We start from the raw sequence: 20924 nt of genomic DNA, 5'->3' as shown, positions 1-20924 counted from the left end.
TACTTGTTTTAAATTACTTAGAATTCAGGAGGGCCGTTTAGCGAATTTCACGGCCTTCCCAAAATAATAACACGATAGTCTCTTTAGGCGCGTGTTTAATAATCTATTTTCTTAAACTTGGGTGTGCATTTCATGTGACCCAAATCCAAATCTCAAAACATCAAATAAAATGCGTTCCGGATTGTGGGTGCATTTCATGTGACGCAATCCAAAGACGTGTTTTAAGCGATGTTCACATTCTTTTGAAATAACAATAATAAAGCGGTAAAAAGTTAAAATTGGCACATTGGTTCATAATTGTATTTAAAATCAGATAAATAAGCCGAATATAACAGTTGAGCGACCGTGCTAGAACCACGGAACTCGGGAATGCCTAACACCTTCTCCCGGGTTAACAGAATTCCTTATCCGGATTTCTGGTATGCAGACTGTAATATAGAGTCATTCTTTTCCTCGATTCGGGATTAAAATTGGTGACTTGGGACACCCTAAATCTCCCAAGTGGCGACTCTGAAATAATTAAACCAATCCCGTTTCGATTGTCCTTTAATTGGAAAAAACTCCCCTGCGCCCCCGCGGGTACGGAAAAAGGAGGTGTGACACTTTGGTCAAGTTATGATTAATTGAGTGTTTAGAGCTGATGGGGGTAATTTGATAAATTGTAATCCGTTCAGGGGTAGAATGGTAATTGCAATAATGTCGGAGGTATAGTTTGGTAATTAAATATTATTTTGATTCTTTATGTTAAGCATGGGGACAAATATAATGGGGTGGGTTTTTTGATGTACTTGTTTAATATAATGGGGGACAAGACAAAACATAATGGGGAGGAATCTTGTACTTGTTTAATGTAGGCATGGGGGACATATTGTAATGGGTTGGGAATGTGGTATTTATTTAATGTAGGCATGGGGGACAAAATTTAAAATAAAGAAGACATTTAATAGTGGGCCAAAGCATGCCATTGGGGGAATAATTTTGGGGTTGGGAATGGAAGACTTGTCTTGCTATATATAGAGTCATTCTTGACTTGAAATGGGAGAGGAATTTTGGGAGAGTTTTTAGGACTTGAACATTAAGGAAGACTTAGAGATTATTGGGAGAATATTTTTGAGAGTAATACATTCTGGAAAATTTCAAGAGTGTTAGAGAGTAAAGAGAAAGACAACTTGAACTTCTACTTGAATAAATTCCGTTTGTCTTTTCTCGAGTGTCGCTTAAGATCTGAAATAGTCAGAACCTTCCTACCTTTTACTTCTTCACTATACTTGGAGTCGTTTATAGTCTCCTGGGTTTTCTGCTATTCCTACTGTACTGGTTTGCGATGTTGCTGAATCTGCTGTTGCTGTGTTATTACTGCTGCTGACTTCTCCTTCTTTTGTTCTTGTACTGCTGTTTCCAGGTACACATTTGTACAATCTCGGCTTGAAGCAAAAAATGAAATATTAATCAGGCTTTGTTCCTGTTGAATTCCTCCTGTTTAGATTTGTGGTTGAATATAATTTTTCTTTCTTCGTATAAAGATGTAGTTGAATGATTAATGAATAATGAGGTTGCATATGTATACTTTCTTCATCTAATAATGTTAGTTTAAATTAATCGGAGAATAATTAATCTGTTTTGATATTATGGTCAATCTCATGTTCTAGTATTATTGAATAACAAAATATAAAATGAAAGCAGTTTTTCTTTTTACAAACTCGATCGCAATTTTCCATTCGCATTAGCCGTAAACTAATAACTAATAAGTTACGTTTTTCAGCATGTAAATAATTAAGAGATTTTCTTTTATTTTAGAGACAAACTTAATAGAAAATATAGTCATTGTAGGTTTATCCTTTAAAAATAAAAATGAGACGAGCCTCGCCAAATAAAACGTATAGATTGCGGGGCCCTCACAAAATGTATGGTTTAATTAGAATTCGGAAGGACCGTTTAGCGAATTTCACGGTCTTCCCCAAAATAATAACGCGATAGTCTCTTTAGGCGCGTGTTTAATATTTTACTTTCTTAAGCCTGGGTGTGCATTTCATGCGACCCGAATCCAAATCCCAAAACATCAAATAAAACGTGTTCCGGATTGTGGGTGCATTTCATGTGACGCAGTCCAAAGACGTGTTTTAAGCGATGTTCACATTTCTTTTAAAAACAATAATAATAAAGCGGTTAAAAGATAAAATTTGCACATAAGTTCATATTTGTATAAAATCAGATAATCAAGCCGAATATAACAGTTGAGCGACCGTGCTAGAACCACGGAACTCGGGAATGCCTAACACCTTCTCCCGGGTTAACAAAATTCCTTATCCGGATTTCTGGTACGCAGACTGTAATATGGAGTCATTCTTTTCCTCGATTCGGGATTAAAATTGGTGACTTGGGACACCCTAAATCTCCCAAGTGGCGACTCTGAAATAAATAAACAAATCCCGTTTCGATTGTCCTTTAATTGGAAAAAAACTCCCTTGTACCCTCTCGGGTACGGAAAAAGGAGGTGTGACAAATAGTATATGGTAACTTTATTCTATATTTGAGTATTTTAGTTAAATACAAATATATATATATATATATATATATATATATATATATATATATATATACGTAATTTGAATTAAAAGATAATTTTAAAAATAGATAAAGCTCTAAAATTCGAATTTAAATTAAAAATAAAATTTATCTTTTTTTATCATGTTATCATACTTTATTCGGTTAATGATCATATGCAATCATGTTAGGAACTTTTGTTATTTTTTCTAATTATTTAAATACTACTTCGCCTCTCGCAAAAAACAAAATGCTCCATATAACTATAAAACTCTTTCATATTTAAAATCCTATAAGTATAGTTCTTTGAAACACCGTAGCTAGATTTGAATAGAACGAAATTATTTAAAAAATATAATATATAGGGTACACGTCTATGTTTATCTAAATAACAAAAAAGAGTTTACAAAACCAAATAAAAGTTTACTTACATATATAATAAGTAAACATACATGCTGGAGAAAGAAACATCACAAAATCAGTCAATATTAAAAAAAATTGTTTCTTTTTTCTTCTTGAAGAATATTTGTTTGAAAAGTCAATTTGCATAAATGGACATCAAATAAATAATAAAATTTGGCTATACAATTGCTATCATTAATTTTAATTTAGCACATTCAAGGAATTGAAGGATATAAGCTGAAACTCCTTCATTTAGCTATAGTCAAGCCAATATTGCAAGGGTATAATATTTTTTTTTCATTGAAGAATATTAATTTTGGTATGATGTGAAATATTTTTTTTAAAATGTAAACAAATTATTTCGAAAAAACTCCCTACTTTTTTTAATTCAAAGATAATCTCTCTCTCTCTCTCTCTCTCTCTCTCTCTCTCATATATATATATATATATATATATATATATATATATATATATATATATATATATATATATATATATATATATAGTAAAGCAAGAAAGTTACCATATATAATTGACATTATAGTTAAGCCAAGTGGCAAGCTAATAAATGTCAATAGTATATGGTAACTTTATTCTATATTTGACTATTTTAGTTAAATACAAATATAATATAATATAATATATATATATATATATAAAGATAATTTTGAAATTATAGATAAAGTTCTAAAATTCAAAGTTAAATTAAAAATAAAATTTATCTTTTTTTTATCATGTTATCATACTTTATTTGATTAATGATCATATGAAATCATGTTAGTAACTTTTGTTATTTTTTTTAATTATTTAAATATTACTTCGCCTCTCGCAAAAAAAAAATACATATAACTATAAAACTCTTTCACATTTAAAATCCTATAAGTATAGTTCTTTGAAACACTGTAGCTAGATTTGAATAAAATAAAATTCTTTTAAAATAAATTTTATATATAGGGTATACGCCTATGTTTATCTAAATAAAAAAAAAGAGTTTATAAAACCAAATAAAAATTTACTTACATATATAATAAAGTAAACATACATGCTGGAGAAAGAAACATCACAAAATCAGTCAATATTAAAAAAAAAGTTGTTTCTTTTTCTTCTTGAAGAATATTTGTTTGAAGAGTCAATTTTCATAAATGGACATCAAACAAATAACAAAACTTCGGCTATACAATTGCTATCATTAATTTTAGTTTAACACATTCAAGGAATTGAAGGGTATAAGCTGAAACCCCTTCATTTAGCTATAGTCATGCCAATATTGCAAGGGTATAATACTTTTCTCATTGAAGAATATTAGTTTTGGTATGACGTGAAACATTTTTTTTTAAATGTAAACAAATTATTTCGAAAAAACTCTTTACTTTTTTTAATTCAAAGATAATCTATATATATATATATATATATATATTAAAAGGAGAGTAGTGAAGCATGTGGTTAAGCCAAGTGGCAAGCTAAAAAAATGATTAGAAATTATAAATGGAAATATAATTAATGGAAGTAGTTTAATGAATCTTATACATAATCTAAATAGATCTTAAACAAATCTAATCTATATATTTATATTTATATGTATATTTATATTTATATATATATCTATATTTATATCTATATATTGATCCACTCATAGATTTTCTTCTATATTAGTTAGAAATATGGAAGTAAAAAATTAATTAAATATTAAAAAACTATAATAGAAAAAAATAAAAAATACAGAAGTACGTAAATTGAGATAATCTATGACTATTTATATTTTGGAGTGTGTTAAAATATAAAATAAAATTAAAATTTATTTATGATATTAAAAGTTTATTGAGTATAAAAAATAAATAAATTCAAGCAGCAAAATAAGATCTTACTCAATCTATCTATATTATATTAAAAGGAGAGTAGTGAAGTATGAGGTTAAGACAAGTGGCGTATTGAGAAAAAGCAACATGGTACTTTTATGAAATATATTTGTTGGATTCTATTTGTATAACATTGAAAAAAAATATTATTTGATATTCTTTTGTATCTAATTATTAATTGGATAAAAAATCTGTTGGGAAAGAAAGATGAAATCGAGCTATCCGTGAACATATATTACCATATCTATATTATATTATATATAAATTCATGGTTTCCGTCAAAAAATTATTATTTGATGTTCTTTTGTATCTAATTAATAATTATTTTTTTTGGTGGGAATGAAATATGAAATAGAGCTGTCTGTTAACATATATAACCATATTTGGAGTAATATTACATATGACAAATATTCTGTTGAAATATGAAATTAATTCTTTGAGTTAATATGGGTAAGTGTCACGACCCGGAATTCCCACACTCGGGAGTCATGATGGCGCCTACTCGTAGAAGCTAGGCAAGCCACGAACTTAGAAATCTTTAACTCTTCCGTATTAATTCTTTTTATAACTCATTTTAACAAGTGATAAACACCTACATGATAGCAGAATATGAGATTTAAGCGGAAGTCTTAAATAAATAGAAAACGAAAATGTCTCAAGACCATCACGTGCCTCTAACCAGAACCTGGTGTCACAACACCCACGGACTACTAAGAGTACTAAATACAACAATTTGAAAGAAATATAACATTGTTTGTCTCGAATACATGAGATAACAGAATATAAAATAAGATAGAAGAGACGTCGGGCCTGCGGACACCTGCAAGACTACCTCAGTGTCTCGGTGGACTGAAGGCTGGCTCCCGAGCTACTGCTGCTGACCAAAGGCTACTCCGGTATCTGCACAGAGTGGAGAGTATAGTATCATCACAACCGACCTCATGTGTTGGTAAGTGCCTGGCCTAACCCCGGCGAGGTAGTGACGAGGCTAGGACCAGAACCCAGATAAACCTATGCAGTTATATAGTATACAACGGAAATATAAACAGGTAATAACAGTTTAAAAGGAAGGGGGAAGCATGCTTCGGGAAACATATCAATTCTATCAAAAACTTAATAAAGTATGAAAGAACACTCGATGTCTACAATCAATACAACGACAATACTGTTGTGGCACGCAACCCGATCCCTTATCCTTTAACATTGTTGCGGTGTGCAACTCGATCCACATATGTAACTGTTGCGGCGAACACGATCCAATATAATATCTGTTGTAGTGTGCAACCCGATCCAATATAATATCTGTCGCGGCGTGCAACCCGATCCAATATAATATCTGTTGCGGCGTGCATCCCGATCCAATATAATATCTGTTGCGGCGTGCAACCCGATCCAATATAATATCTGTCAACAATAATCATAATTAACCGTCTCGGCAAGAGATCAACAATAGACTACACTATCCCGGCAAGGGAACTCAACAGTACAAATATATACGTCCCGGCAAGGGAGAAACAACCATAACCAAACTTGTTCCAACATCTAACTATCTCAACTATAACTCAACTAGTTTCAACATTTAACTACCTCAGCTATAACTAAACTTATTACAACACCTAGCTACCCAGTTATAACCAAACTTGTTACAACACCTAACACGAAGAGTCATTAACCTAAGCGTCCGTAAAATCAATTAAGAACACAATGCAAGGGAACCTCAACTCAACAATAGCCCGGCAAGGGGGCAACATAATGATCTCTTCTCTTTCTCACTTTTACTTCATAATTCACTTCACAACTCGAGCCAATGCTCTAAGGTTTCGATTATCACTTATACTTTCACAATTCGTTACACAACTAGAGCCAACGCTCCCCAATGTTCATAGGTCACAATTCTTTCCACAACATTACACAATAAATAAAAATCTTCACCAAGGCATGAATAATACAACGAGATTAGGAAAATCACAAGATAAGACTCACGGTCATGTTTGACACCAACGTATAGATACTCGTCACCATGCCTATACGTCGTACTCGACAAGAAGCAAATAGCAAATAGGACACAACTTATAATCCCTCAAGCTAAGGTTAGACCAAACACTTACCTCGATGCATCGAACACAACTCAAGTTTCAATTATAGACCCCTTGATTCCTCTGCCAATTCGCTTGTATCTAGTCACAAGTTATTTAATTACATCAATAAATGCTAAATGAATCAATTTGAATGCATGAAAAATGAGTTCTCCAAAATTTTACCCAAAAGGTCAAAATCGCCCACGAGCCCACGTGGTCAAAACCCGAGGTTCGAACCTAAACCCGATTACCCATTCCCCCACGAACTTAAATATATAATTTGTTTTGAAATCGGACCTCAAATCGAGGTTCAAATCCCCAATTTTTGAAAAACCTAGGTTCTACCCAAAACACCCAATTTCTCCCATGAAAATCATTGATTTGAAGTTGAAATCATGTTAAAAGATGTTAATGATTGAAGAAAACTAGTTAAAAACGACTTACAATTGATTTGGAGAAGAAAGGTTGTTTGAAAAATCGCCTCTTATGTTTTTGGGGTTTTCAAAAATGAAAAATGACTGAAAATCCTGTCTATTTATACCCCTCTCAGATCCCCTGTGCGGACCGCACAAAGTCGACTGCAGCCGCATAGCAGGCCCCTGTGCGGACCACACAAAGTCGATTACGGCCGCACAACAGCGCCCTATGCGGACCGTACAAAGCCGATCGCGGCCACACATCCTTCACCGCGCTCCGCACCAGGTCGACCGCGGACCGCACTGGTGGGGTAGAGACCTGCAATTTCAGGTTTTAAGCCTAAAACATCCCGAAACCTACCCGAAACTCACCCGAGCCCTCGAAACTCCAAACCAAGTGAGCATACTAACTCAAGACATCGTATGGACCTACTCGTGCGATCACATCATCAAAATAACATGTAAAATCATGAATTAAACCTCAAAACTCAATATTTTCATCAAGAACTCTCAAAGTTCATAACTCCTCAACCGGAAGTTCAATTCACGTCATATGACATCCGTTTTTCACCAAATTCCACAGAAATGTCTTAAATCATATATAAGACCTGTATCGGGCGCTGGAACCAAAATACGGGCCCGATACCATCATGTTCTAATCAAATTTCATTTCAAATTTCTTTAAACAATTTCAGAAAATAATTTTCTTTAAAAATTTATTTCTCGGGCTCGGGACCTCGGAATTCGATTCCGGGCATACGCCCAAGTCCCATATATTCATACGAACTCTCCGAAACTGTCAAATCATGGATCCGGGTCCATTTACCCAAAACGTTGACTGAAGTCAAATTAGCTCATTATATAATCAAAACTTATTGTTTTTCACATATTATCATATTTAAGCTTTCCGGCTACGCGCCCGGACTGTGCACGCAAATCGAGGTAACTCTAAATGAGGTTTTCAAGGCCTCAGAACACGGAGTTTCGTTTTAAAACAAATGATGACTTTTTGGGTCATCACAGTAAGAAAAAAAGGTATGAAATATTCTACTGACATAAAAATGAAAAGAAAAAATTCTTTCCAAAAACGTGTTATGGACCAAAGTCCAAAAATAAGTAAAAGAAAAAAATCATTGTAACATGACAATATATGATTACTCACACTTGCCATACAAAATTACAAAATCATTGATTTGTAATACTATTAAGGATTTCTTTTATGATAGGCATCCTTTTTCGAGAAAGAATCAATTAAAATTTCATTTTGTATCTTACACATTAATTTTAAGTTGAAATAATAATTCTATATTTAGTACAAGCTTTGCATCTGACCTTATTTGCGAACAATATACATTAATATACGTATCATATACATTACTATAAGTATCTTTAATTAAATTTTGTGTATAATTCAGTTATGGTACGTATTCTTTTTTAAGGAAGAATTAATTAAATAAATATTTTGTATTACATCTATATTATACTAAAGAAAATTGACTGAAAAATTTAAGAAAGAATTAATTAAACTCAAATGTTCTCTTTTTAATGACCAAAGTAGAATCTTTTGGTCGTACACAAAAAAAAAGACGCAATTTTCATTAAGCAGACCAATATACTATAATTATAGGTATTTTTAATTAAATTTTGTGTATAATTCAATTATGGTAGGTATCCTTTTTTTGAGAAAGAATCAATTACAATTTCATTTTGTATCTTACACATTAATTTTAAGTTGAAATAATAATTCTATATTTAGTACAAGTTTTGCATCTGACCTTATTTGCGAACAATATACATTAATATAGGTATCATATACATTACTATAAGTATCTTTAATTAAATTTTGTGTATAATTCAGTTATGGTACGTATTCTTTTTTAAGGAAGAATTAATTAAATAAATATTTTGTATTACATCTATATTATACTAAAGAAAATTGACTGAAAAATTTAAGAAAGAATTAATTAAACTCAAATGTTCTCTTTTTAATGACCAAAGTAGAATCTTTTGGTCGTACACAAAAAAAAAAGATGCAATTTTCATTAAGCAGACCAATATACTATAATTATAGGTATTTTTAATTAAATTTTGTGTATAATTCAGTTATGGTCGGTATCCTTTTTTTTTTGAGAAAGAATCAATTACAATTTCGATTTGTATCTTACACATTAATTTTAAGTTGAAATAATAATTCTATATTTAGTACAAGCTTTGTATCTGACCTTATTTACAAACAATATACATTATTATAGATATCTTTAATTAAATTTTGTGAATAATTCAGTTATTGTAGGTATTCTTTTTTAAGAAAGAAATAATGAAATAAAGGTTTTGTATCTTACATCTATATTATATTACTTAGGGTTTAGCTTTCACACAAACTTCTGCAAAATATAGCTCCAAACTATAACTATATCAGCGAAATATTAATGTCCAAAATGAGTTAGAATTTGAAGGGCCATGTTGTTAGATAATGGTACATTCCAGACCGCGAGAAACCAGAAAATTCTAATTTAATTGAATTAATTATTCAGATGAAAAGGTGCATACTCTTTTACATGTTATTTTTTTCGAATTGTGATGTATTTTTCTTCAACTTATGTGCCTTACTAACTTAAATTTCTTTTCAATTTTTTTATTTTAGGGAGATCGAATTCATGCAACTACTGGGATTTTCGTACTTTTAATACAAGCATTAGGAAATGTAAGGTGTCTGACGCATAATTAAGTTTTCAATTTTCCAAAATGTTAGTGACAGGGATTCACCAGAAATTCTTGAGTTTTTACCCATGTTTTTTTTTAGTGATAAACCTCAATACAGAGGACAACTTCTGGAAAATGCACTGCAATATGTCATGAGCATTTGCTACAAAACTATTCCCTTAAGCACGTGCTTCATATCAAACAAATTGTATAGCATCATTATTTTTTGTGGAACATTCATATCAAACAAATTGTATAGTATCATTATTTTTTATGGAACATTTATTAGGAGATGGAATCAAAGTTTTACTGGAGTCTTAAAATATTTTTAATGTTTGGTTGTAAAGATGGTATTAACACTAACATATTAAACTTTATGGTGTAGATCGTTCTTTTTAATTATTCGCGCATCGCGCGGGTACTAATACTAGTATTCAAGTAAATATAATAAGCATTGTGAAACAAAGAGAGTTAGCTGTGAATTCTTATAAATTCTTGCAACTCCTCTTCTTCCTTTGCTATTTATTCTGCTACTTCTTTCATTTTCTTTGCACGCTGAAGAGAAGTTCGGCGAAGGAAGACCCAAGATAAGACAAATATAAATGAAATAGAAACTGACATGATAACTTGATTAATTTATTTTATGTAATCAGCAATAATAAAACTCAAATAAATATAAGAATTATGAAACAAAGAGAGGTAGCTAGGTTGATCGAAGGGGTATTGTCATGGAGAACAGGGATGCTTATGAAATTGAAGCAATACAATACATTACTAATAGTGAAGTTCACTGCATTGTTAGAATCTTTAAATGGTGACAATTATAAAGCAATATATATATATATATAAGCTGCAATTTTTTCTGTTTGAAAGGGAAATTTTGCCACATAAATAGAGGCATGCATGGACCGAAAGGACAAATATATTTGATGGTAATATACCAATGTAAGGAATTGAAAAACGAACCAGTTCCTCAAATCCTTGGCATATGGAGTTATTTATGTCATTCACGGGAAAGGATTTATAATCTATTTGAAGTTCATCTAATCTTGGTGTGCTTATGTATCCTTGAGCAAAGGTCTGCATTTCACTGCAATAGCTGATCTCCACACTTTTCAGTGAGAGCAATTGTAGATCATGTTTTCTTTAGCTAAAGCTTCCCAACTTTGGTAACTCTTGTAGTTCTAAAACTTCCAATTTGGGAAATAGATGCATTCCATCTCCTACAATTACAGATTCAATTCTGAAGCAACAACGTATCTGTAGCTTCTTCAGATTCATCAAGGCCCCGGTTGAAAAAGAAGAAAACACGTATTTGATCTCGTGGCAGCCCTGAATAAATAAATTTTGTAGTTCGCTTAAGTATTGTGTGTTTGAAAGTTGGTGGTACCATAACTCGCTCTCTAAATTCTGGAGTACCATACTCTCCAACCCTCCAAATGAAACCTATTAAATCAATGTGAACAGCCATATTGTGATCGGGTTAGGATTCCAGTAAACATTGACAAATTAAATCACTCAACAAGATATAATAGTACAGAGAGTTTGCGAATATGCAATATTTCAACGAAGAGGGGGAATTGTCTATCAAGTACCAAATGGAATAAACTTTTAATAAGTTCTGCACTTCTCACATATCAAATGATAAGGTATATATACAATTAATTGAAAATGAAATTCAAGGCTAAGCAATGATTTGTCAAATGCTGCAGTTTCAGAGCAATTTCAACAAAATATATAAGTAAAGGTTATTTATTAGCTATACAGTGCTCTTTCAAAGTAAAATGCCTATTTATTTTACACATATGTCATTACTTTCAATTGCCAATTTGTATAGGAAACAATTAATACCGGGGAATAGTATAAATAAACAAAAAGGCATTGTTTGCGCACCTTACTTCCAAATAGGTAAGGCATGTCACTGGATTGATCTCCATCTGTGGGAATCACAAAACCTTTTAAGTTGTTCGAGGCACTAATGTATATTTCATTCAAATTTGGGAAGTCAATGTTGTTAGCCCCCTTGCAAAAACTCGCCATTGCCGGTAAATAGCTAAGTTTCAACTTCCGCAACATCGGAAACTGGATGTCACAGATCTGACTTTGATCAGCACCTTCCACCTCATTCTCCTCTAAAACAAATACGTGTTTCATCTCATTACAAACAACAAATGACATATTTTCAACTTGCTGTGCAAAAGTCCTGGCTACAGCTAGTGAAGAGAAATGAAGTAGTCTCTTGCAGAAGCCTACATATACTGCTTTCAAGTTATAACCAAACGGAACCTTTTGCATATTCTGTGAAACAAGAGACCTTAAATCTGGCAGGTCTGAGAGAATTAGTTTTGTTAAATGAGGAAATAGGGAGGTCTCAGAAACCTTTTCTCCTTGTTCTTCTTCATCCTTTGCACTTGGAGCGTCATCATTCACGACATCCATAAACAAACAAGGAGCCACATTCTTGCATTTCGACATACTTAAAGAGTCAAGTTTTCTGAAGCAGCAGCGGGAAAGTAATTGGTTGTGAAACAGCATTGCATCATCCAAATAGCAGGGTTCCAGATGCCTTAAACTTCTCAACGTGTCCTACCAAATAATCATCAAGTAGTTATAAGCAATCATGCTGGATAAATAAGAAGAAAAAAGACATGAACATGAGTGCTGATGTTATGAAGTTAAAAGATAGAGAGAGAATGCGAACCAGATATTTCATGAAAGCTCAAGTTTCTTACCCCCCAAAGAATTCCGAGTTGTAGATGGAGACAGATTCGTGCTATTATGACATTGATAAGGTATATATCAATAAATAACTTCATTTCAGTACTTGTACTACTACTAAAATATGATCTCTAGATTTGTAAGACATTCATTTTTTTCCTTTGTGTCTATACTAGACGCTCAAATTATTGGAAATAGTTAAGTATCTGCTTTAATCCTTGCAATATTTTATCCACTAACTAAGAGGCAACAAGCAGCACTTACTTCTACCAAAAAATACAAGTTATAGAAGAAAAAGAGCCGATGTTTTGGGAATAAAAGGAAATTAATGTAAAAGTAATACAGTTGATCAGAAACTGGGGGTAAGTTGTGCACCTCTTTTCTGAAAAGGGATTGCGTGTTCGCACTATGGTTGGGTTCTGTTGAAAGGCTATCATCATTGGGGAAGAATCCTCTGATGTTAGGTAATTTGCTGATAGTCAAGGTATGTAAACTAGGGAGCTGGATGTTGTGAATCCCATTGCAGAAACCGTTTAGTGCTTCTAAATTGTAAAGCTGTATTTTCTCCAATCTGGGGAACCTGACCTTATCAATCTGGATTCCACGTCCACCACCCAGATTTTCTTCCTCTAGGAGGAACACTTGTTCCAACTTCTTACAGCCCCACATTTTTAGACTTGTAAGAAGTGGCAAAGCCTCCGACACTGATGGCATCGAGAGGAAATAAACAATATTCGTACAACTACGAATTTTAATGTATTCAAGGTTTAGCAAAACAAGCATATCGGCCTGGAGTTTTCCCGAGATTGATCAAATCCGATGTATTTGCAATATATATAACTTCATGACAGCTGTTGATTTCTAACCTCTTCACATGCTGGAAACTTTCTCTAGCCAACAAATCAATTATATGCTTTGCCAGACTTTCTTCCAACACCAAGTGTTCAACACCCACTACAATTTTTTGAATCCAATCCACTACATGTTTTGCATTTAATACACATTGTATCGTCTTAGAGTACTGATTAGGAGGAATAGAGGACATAAGACGATTATCCGGTGTTATGCGTATGAAATATTCTTTCAGGTTGCCCGGAAGACTTGTATCTTTTGGGATAGCCTTGTCAGAGATGATATCAACTCTTAGCGAGGTCAAATTCTGCATTGCCTTCAATTCAACAAGTGAAACATTTCTCATCTCATTCACTTTGTTTCCCACTTCCCATCCAACTCTATGACAACCCATCATGTCAAGTTCTTCTAACTCAACAAAATTTGATAGAGTGCCTGGTGCAATACTTGTAATGGATTTACAACATTTTAAATCCAACAACTTGAGCTTCTCTAGCCTTCTGAGTTCAGCTGGAAAAACATTAAATCTTGAATATCTCAAGCTCAGAATCTCAAGGTTAACTAGCTCACCTATCATTGATATATTCTCCATCTCGCAATCAATCAATCTTAGCATGCGCAAATTCTTCAGCAATCCAATTGATGAAGGCAACAGCGAAAATTTCATGCGAGATATTTCAATTGTTTTAAGCGCTCTCGACCCTTGAAAAATATCATCATGCAGAGAGACAGACGTTTTCCGTGTTTCTAATACTAAGAGCTCCAATCTCGGGCAATTTAATGTTTTTGGATGCTTTACTGTTGTAGTTAAGCGTACTGAAATGCAGGTCACCTCTTCATGGTGAATATCCCTCGGCCACTCTTTTAGCTTAAAATCATGGTTTATCCCAAAAAGATGTTGTTCTCTAGATGTAATATATATGGCTAAATCTCGAAAAGCATCATGCATTATGACCGAGCTATCGTCCTTGCCCTTTTGTAGCAGGAAATAGTTTGTGAGCTTATCAACTAAGAAGTTCACCCTTATCTTAGCTTCTTGAAGACTATTAACGTCTATGAACATGCCCAAACTCATTCCACGTATGGCAAGAATTTCCAGAGGTATAGAGTAGTCTTCTGGGAATAAAGAACAATGTAAATACAACTTCCTCGCTTCATCACTCTCTATATGATCGTAAGAAAGCTTCAAAGAATTAAATACATCTCCCAATCCTGTGATGTTGTTTGGCAGGACTGATCTTAGTTGTGCAAGTCCACCTATCCAAATTTCCTGACTTTTGTCCTTCAATGTACTTGCAACAGTTAATATTGCAAGGGGTAATCCCCCACATTCCTTTGCAATTTCTTGTGCAATTTTATTCAAGACAGGATCATTGATTCTATCACCAACATTTCTTCTAAAGAGATCCCATGATTCTTTTTTGGACAATGACTTTATTGTGAAAATCTTTATCCCCTTCAAAAGCAAAGAAGAGCATACTTCGTGGCTTCTCGATGTTACTATGACCTTACAACCTTCGTGCTCCTTTCCCAAGGGAATTCCTATTTTTTCCAGATCCAGCTTTTGCCAAACATCGTCTAAAACTAGGAGAAATTTATTCTCCATCTTTAATCTTGCTTTCAGTTTGTTAACCCTCATCATCTCACTCCTTTCATCGAGCTTTAGGCCCAACGCTTCTGCAATTAAGGATTGAAGCTTTTCCATGTTGAATTGCTGGGTAACTGTCGCGGACACAATCTTATTAAACAATTTTTTTCCTTCGACCTTTGCAATAACTTTTTCTACCATTCTCGACTTGCCAACACTACCCGGACCACATATCGCAATCATATTGATCTCCTCATCATTTAGAGATTCGATGATAATAGCCAAGACTAATTGTCTTGACATACCATCATCAGAGTCTATCTTACTCCCAATCCACGACTCAACTGGAGGAGCAAGATGGCTAAATTTCTCATAATTTCTCCCATCAATTTGTTGTTGAATGACAGTATTAGTCATCTTCTTAGCTTTCCTACTCAACACATAACGCGAAATCAAACCTTGCCTTAGGCATCCTTTTCCAATATCAGCTTCACTTGGAAAAATAGTGGTGGTCACTTTTTGGATTTCAGTTGTGTTTTTTAGCCAGTCCTTAACACCATCTCCAATAATTTCCAAATTACTCTCAACCTCCTCCTTTGACTGTTCCACATCTTCTCTAAGATTATTCAGCTTCTCCATTTCAACTTTCGGATTCTGAATGTTGCTCCTATAAGAAATCAGATAACCAAGTTGTTGTCCAATTGGTTTGACTATGTAGTCCATAATTGGCTCTAGAACAGTTGTTATAGCTTGTAACGCCATTTGCTCTTCAAGCTTCGTACAGATAACTGATTCTTTCCGGTCACTATGCTTGCTTTCCTCTTTCTCTTTTTGTTTATTTATTTCCTGCATATAAATAAAGACAACATGAACAAAGTAATAGAAGTTTTCTCACATTTCACAAGCAGCAATTCTGCTAACTTTGACTATATGTGAACAAATACAGAGAAAATCAGTGATGACAGACAAAAAGAGGAGGAAAATTCCTGAAAATGATATATTATTACTGTGAATTTGACCCCTACAATATTTACCATAATCAGGTCATGCGTCCCCAGAAGTATAATAAACGTCAGAGTGGACTGACTGCTTGTATTTGAGTAAAAGATCAAAATATGAAAGATTAGATGAACTCGTTTTTGGGATGTGAAACTTTTGTCTGTCTTTTCCCTTATCAAACGCATAAACATAACTGGTGGAAATTCTAACTTCTGGTGGGATAATTGGACTGGTCTTAGGAAGCTTGCTCAATTTGAAGGGGCTTCTACCTCAATTAGAGGACTAGTTGCAGCCTATATAGAAGATAGAAGATGGAATATCCCCAAGCTAAGGCAAGTCCTTCCAAATGAAGTGGTATCACATATCTAGGGAATTACAATTAGCTCTCCTAATCTGTTGGACCATCTAACTTGGACAACCAATACAGATGAAATTTAGTTGTAAACAACATAAGAGAATACCATAACACTTCCCTAGGGAACAAAATGCTGTGGCATGAGAAGAATACTTTCAAGATCTCTTTTTTCCTCTAGATACTTCTTAAAGGTGGAAGTTGACAAGAACATGTGGAGTTTTGGGGTACATCTACCATCTATCTGTTCATGCTGTACCAAACATGAACAAGAAGATGAGGAACAGCTGTCTCTGAAGAGTATGATTAGTGAGACTTTCTGGCTTCACGTTAAACAATCTTTGGGATTAAACAAGGTAATGTAAGCTTGAGACATCACATTATCACCACCATCACCTGGTGGATGACTAAGGGCAGTGATCCAATTCAGAGTTTGGCATTGCAGATCCTCACAGGAATTATCATATGGCAAACTTGGAAGGCAAGATGTAAAAGTAGATTTCAGAATTTCAAGATGTCTCCTAACAAAATTATTCCTCAGATCGATCAGCAGCTAATCTTGAGCACTCAAACAATTTCCCAAAATACCTCCTTTCATGCACCAGGAACATTTTTATAAAATTTTGGAGCTGGCAAAGCATCATTTTTCCACTATTGCTGTTAAATGGATCCCTCCCAAAACTGGCTTTGTGAAATTTAATTTAGATGGTTGTTCTAAAGGCAATCCAGGGTCTTGTGGAGGTTGTGGAATAATAAGGGATGAGAAAGGAATAATCATAGCTGCTTATGTTATTCCCTTGAGCAGTAAGGCCTACAATATGGCTGAGGCTTTGACCCTCAAGGTTGGAATTTATTAGTGCATGGACAAACAACAACGACAACAAAGTACCCAGTATAATCCCACTGATTGGTGTACCGTGTATGGACAAAGGGATTAAAAAATTAGAGATGGAGTGTGACTCAAAACATTTGGTTGACTGGATTCTAAATAATAGTGATCCTCCATGGAACCTATGGGATACAGTGATAAAGATCATAAACCAGTTGAATCAGCTTGACATCTGGAGAATACAACATTGTTTCAAAGAGGGCAATAGGGTTGCTGACAGCTTGGCAAATTGGGGTCGGAAATGCAAAGAGCTGACATGGATCATAGATAGCCAACAACTTCCCAAAGAAGCAAAGGGTGAACACTAAACATAGATAGATTGCAATTTTCATCTTTTAGATCCATGCTCTAAGAAGTAGAAAGGATGATTTAACAAAAAAAAAAAAGAACGGTTAAGGTTAGCAATACAAAACATTTCTTGCATCACTAGAGGATATTTAGGCTGTGAAAACAAGAGAGTTCATCTCTTTTACGAGGATTCACAACGATTGGTAAATAAAGTCGTGGTCGCCATAAACTAGCTTTTACTTTGAATTTCTTCATCGTTTCTTTCAAATGTAAAGCTCGTAGGTTTGTACTATGTATGAAAACCCATTTTCTATTGTTAAAGTTGCTCGGGCTTATCTCCTCTTGATCATTTCACTTCTCGAGTTCTTCCATTGCTCTTGAAATAGTATTATTGAATGTCCATTAACGCAAACAATGGGTTGGAGTTATGCTAGGGTCAGGTTTATTTTTAATAAAAGTATATCATTTTCATTGCACAGGAGGGTTGGGAAAGGGGAAGGGAATGGGTAGCGGGATTGAATCACACCTATTTTTTGGGAGACTCCCGCCAATACCACTAGACTAAGCTTTGGCAGTGAAAAAAGAGAAGCTTGATTCCTTCTCTGCATATTCTTCTTTTCTCTTTCTTTTTTCTAATTTTTATTTGAAGAAGAAAAATAAAAAATGATAAATAAGTACAACATTGTCATACTTTTCTCTTCCATATTCTAGGTTTTCTTTATTTGTTTCTCATTTTCTCTCTCAATTTCTCTTAACCAATCCACAGAGGTGGATAAGATACTTCAAAAGATAAAGATAGACAACTATGAATGAGAAAGAAAGTTCCACAACAAGAACAAAGGAACATTTCTTGAACATACCTTTATCAGTAATGTAGAAGAAATCTTAACTGGAATGAAATTCTGCTAAAACAAAATGATGATTCTTAGCCAACTGAGAGTTTCCTTTCTGGTCCAAAATCTGAAAACAAGAATAAAGTGCCAGAAAGTTAAACCACAATTTTAATTTTACACTAATGTTGATAAATTGAAGAAATCTAATCCAGTCGAATCTTATAAAAGAAATTGAATGTCCAACCCAAAATTACAACACCGATGAGCATATAAAGATGTGAATGCCATAAATATCTATCGATATGTGCTATCATTTGGGCAAAAAAATTGAATCATATGTATAGTACAGGGCAGCTTATGGATGAGTAAAGAAAGTTCAATCTACTTAATACTCATTAAAGTTTACCTATTTTATTCGTAAAGTCACAAACCTATTTTTTGCTCAAACAATGACTCGCAAATAATCCTAAGAAAAAGCAGCCGGTTCTTTGAATCTAAACTTTTTGAAGTCAGATTACCATAATGTATATTGAATATGAGATTAGTTATTTTAATTACATTGATTCTTACAGTACTAACTTCATTCATGTTTAGAATTTTTAAAATTTTCTATAATTGTGGGCTTTACTTCAAAGAAACGATCTTTGCTTCTCGATTTTCGCTTTAAGCACCAAAGACATTGTCGTTGTAATGAACTAGTATTGATTGTTGTAATTGAGACAAAATAGAAGGAAGAAAGCTTTATTGATCAAGGAAGCAACTGTTCATCAATGGAAATTACAATAGTTCTAGCTAATTACAGTAGACCTAGCTGGATACTCCATGAAAATGACCTTAGAATTAAGAAGAGAAAAGGAGGTTAGGTTCATACAGAAGAGAGAGAAATGAGAGAGAAGAGAGAAGGAATTTGTTAGGAAGTAACTGAATTACAGGAAATTGCAACTGTGTATTTATTGTTTGTTAATGTTAGTTGGGCTGGTACAAGTGAGCCACCAACTTCTTATTAATTTGGCCCAATGTATATTTGTTTATACTGGCCCATAGACTTAGCCCATAGAAGCTTCTACACCAATATAGCAATTCCCTATCTCATACTTTCCTAATTCCACCTTCAGCCGTTACAATCCCTTCCCCTTCAAAGAATGACCTTGTCCTCAAGGTCTTTGCTGAGCCACGAACTCTGGAAATCTACTTTTAATGTAACCCCAATCTTCCCATGTGGCTTCTTCTCACTCAAATTAGTCTAGTGAATCAAGACTTTCACACGAACCCCATTATCCACTTTAGTCATTCTTCGTTGCAAAATAGCCATAGGCTGAATCAAGACATGACCTGTATTGTCACAAATCGGAGGTTCTGGCTGAGGATCGATAGCTGGTCCAACCCTTTTCTTCAGTTGAGAGATGTGAAAGACTGGATGTAGCTGTGAATCTGCTGGCAACTCCAAACGGTAAGCCACGGAACCCACTCTTTGTAAGACTTTATAAGGCCCATAATAGCGAGCACACAACTTCATATTCCTGCGTACAGCTTAGAAGCCTGTCGATAAGGTTGTAATTTGAGATAAACCAAATCTCCAACCTCAAAGGCTCTCTCAGTTCTGAGTCGATCTGCATAAAACTTCATTCTTAACTGAGCTTGAGTCAAATTGTCTTTGAGTGTCTGTAATAAATGTTGTCTCTGTGCTATGCATACTCCAGCTGGATGTCGACCAGTGTTAGGCAAGGAGCCTAATGGTAACTGAGTCGGGGGATAACTATATAGGGCCTGAAAAGGAGTAGTTTTAAGGGAGCTATGGTAGTTGGTGTTGTACCACCATTCTGCCAAATGGAGTCATTTAACCTATTCCCTATGATTGTTGAAAACCATAGCCCTCAAATAGGTCTTCATGCATCTGTTGAGCCTCTCTCTCTGAGCATCTGATTGAGGATGGTAAGCTGAACTCATATTGAATTTAGTACCCAAGGTCTTGAAGAGATGCTGTTAGAAGTGGCTAGTGAAAATAGCATCTCTATCAGATACAATAGTCTGAGGAAGCCCATGTAGTCTTGAGCTGTGAATGAATGCTGAAGAGGTAGGAAATGCCCATACTTGGTCAATCTGTCAACCACCACCAAGACTGCATTTTTCTGGCCTAACTGAGGTAAACCTTCTACAAAATCTAGGGAAATGTCTTCCCAGGCTTGATTGGGTATGGGTAAGGGCTGTAATAATCCTGGAGGGTGAACTTGTTCTGACTTCACCCTTTGGCACACATCACACTCACTAACCCATCTGTATACTTCTGTCTTCATGTTAGGCCAATAGAATACAGATTGCACTCTTTTGTAGGTCCCTTGTTGCCCTGAATGACCACCTAATGGTGATTGATGTAGTGCTTCTAGTATCTTATGTCTTAACTCAGTA

At 34.1% G+C, this 20924-nt stretch overlaps 2 protein-coding genes across 9 annotated transcripts; both read right to left on the bottom strand.

Annotated features, from left to right (window-relative positions):
* Nucleotides 1-10820: 10820 nt before the first annotated feature.
* Nucleotides 10821-19326, bottom strand: LOC104211384 (disease resistance protein At4g27190-like). Of its 8 annotated transcripts, none has more exons than XM_009760432.2 (5): nucleotides 19147-19326; nucleotides 18546-18645; nucleotides 13093-16003; nucleotides 11893-12585; nucleotides 10821-11445 (listed from the first exon to the last, which is right to left on the bottom strand). In XM_009760432.2, exon 3 carries the CDS (start codon nucleotides 15917-15919, stop codon nucleotides 13478-13480), a length of 2442 nt encoding a protein of 813 aa, XP_009758734.1. In that variant the 5' UTR covers nucleotides 15920-16003; nucleotides 18546-18645; nucleotides 19147-19326; the 3' UTR covers nucleotides 10821-11445; nucleotides 11893-12585; nucleotides 13093-13477. The 8 variants fall into 8 exon arrangements, with proteins under 8 accessions (XP_009758734.1, XP_009758733.1, XP_009758736.1 ...); XM_009760431.2 differs by lacking the exon at nucleotides 19147-19326 and adding an exon at nucleotides 18925-19061; XM_009760434.2 differs by lacking the exon at nucleotides 19147-19326 and adding an exon at nucleotides 12701-12772 and having other exon boundaries at nucleotides 18546-18876.
* Nucleotides 11755-13386, bottom strand: LOC104211383 (uncharacterized). Its single transcript, XM_070163935.1, has 3 exons — nucleotides 13093-13386; nucleotides 11893-12585; nucleotides 11755-11787 (listed from the first exon to the last, which is right to left on the bottom strand). The coding sequence occupies exons 1-3, from the start codon at nucleotides 13384-13386 to the stop codon at nucleotides 11755-11757; spliced, it is 1020 nt and encodes a 339-aa protein (XP_070020036.1).
* Nucleotides 19327-20924: the final 1598 nt, after the last annotated feature.

The sequence above is a fragment of the Nicotiana sylvestris genome, chromosome 12 (genome assembly GCF_000393655.2).
Source record: "Nicotiana sylvestris chromosome 12, ASM39365v2, whole genome shotgun sequence".
Lineage (NCBI taxonomy): Eukaryota > Viridiplantae > Streptophyta > Magnoliopsida > Solanales > Solanaceae > Nicotiana > Nicotiana sylvestris.
The sequence above is the reverse complement of the archived record's forward strand: the minus strand, read 5'-3'. Positions and strand labels throughout refer to the sequence as shown.

Coding starts and splice junctions, on each gene's coding strand:
- LOC104211383 (XM_070163935.1), bottom strand. CDS start 13,386: ATGTGGGGCTGTAAGAAGTTGGAACAAGTGTTCCTCCTAGAGGAAGAA. Junction 12,586..13,092: donor AATCCCTTTTCAGAAAAGAG/GTGCACAACTTA, acceptor ATTATTTGGTAG/GACACGTTGAGAAGTTTAAG. Junction 11,788..11,892: donor CTTACCTATTTGGAAGTAAG/GTGCGCAAACAA, acceptor TAAAATAAATAG/GCATTTTACTTTGAAAGAGC.
- LOC104211384 (XM_009760432.2), bottom strand. CDS start 15,919: ATGGCGTTACAAGCTATAACAACTGTTCTAGAGCCAATTATGGACTAC.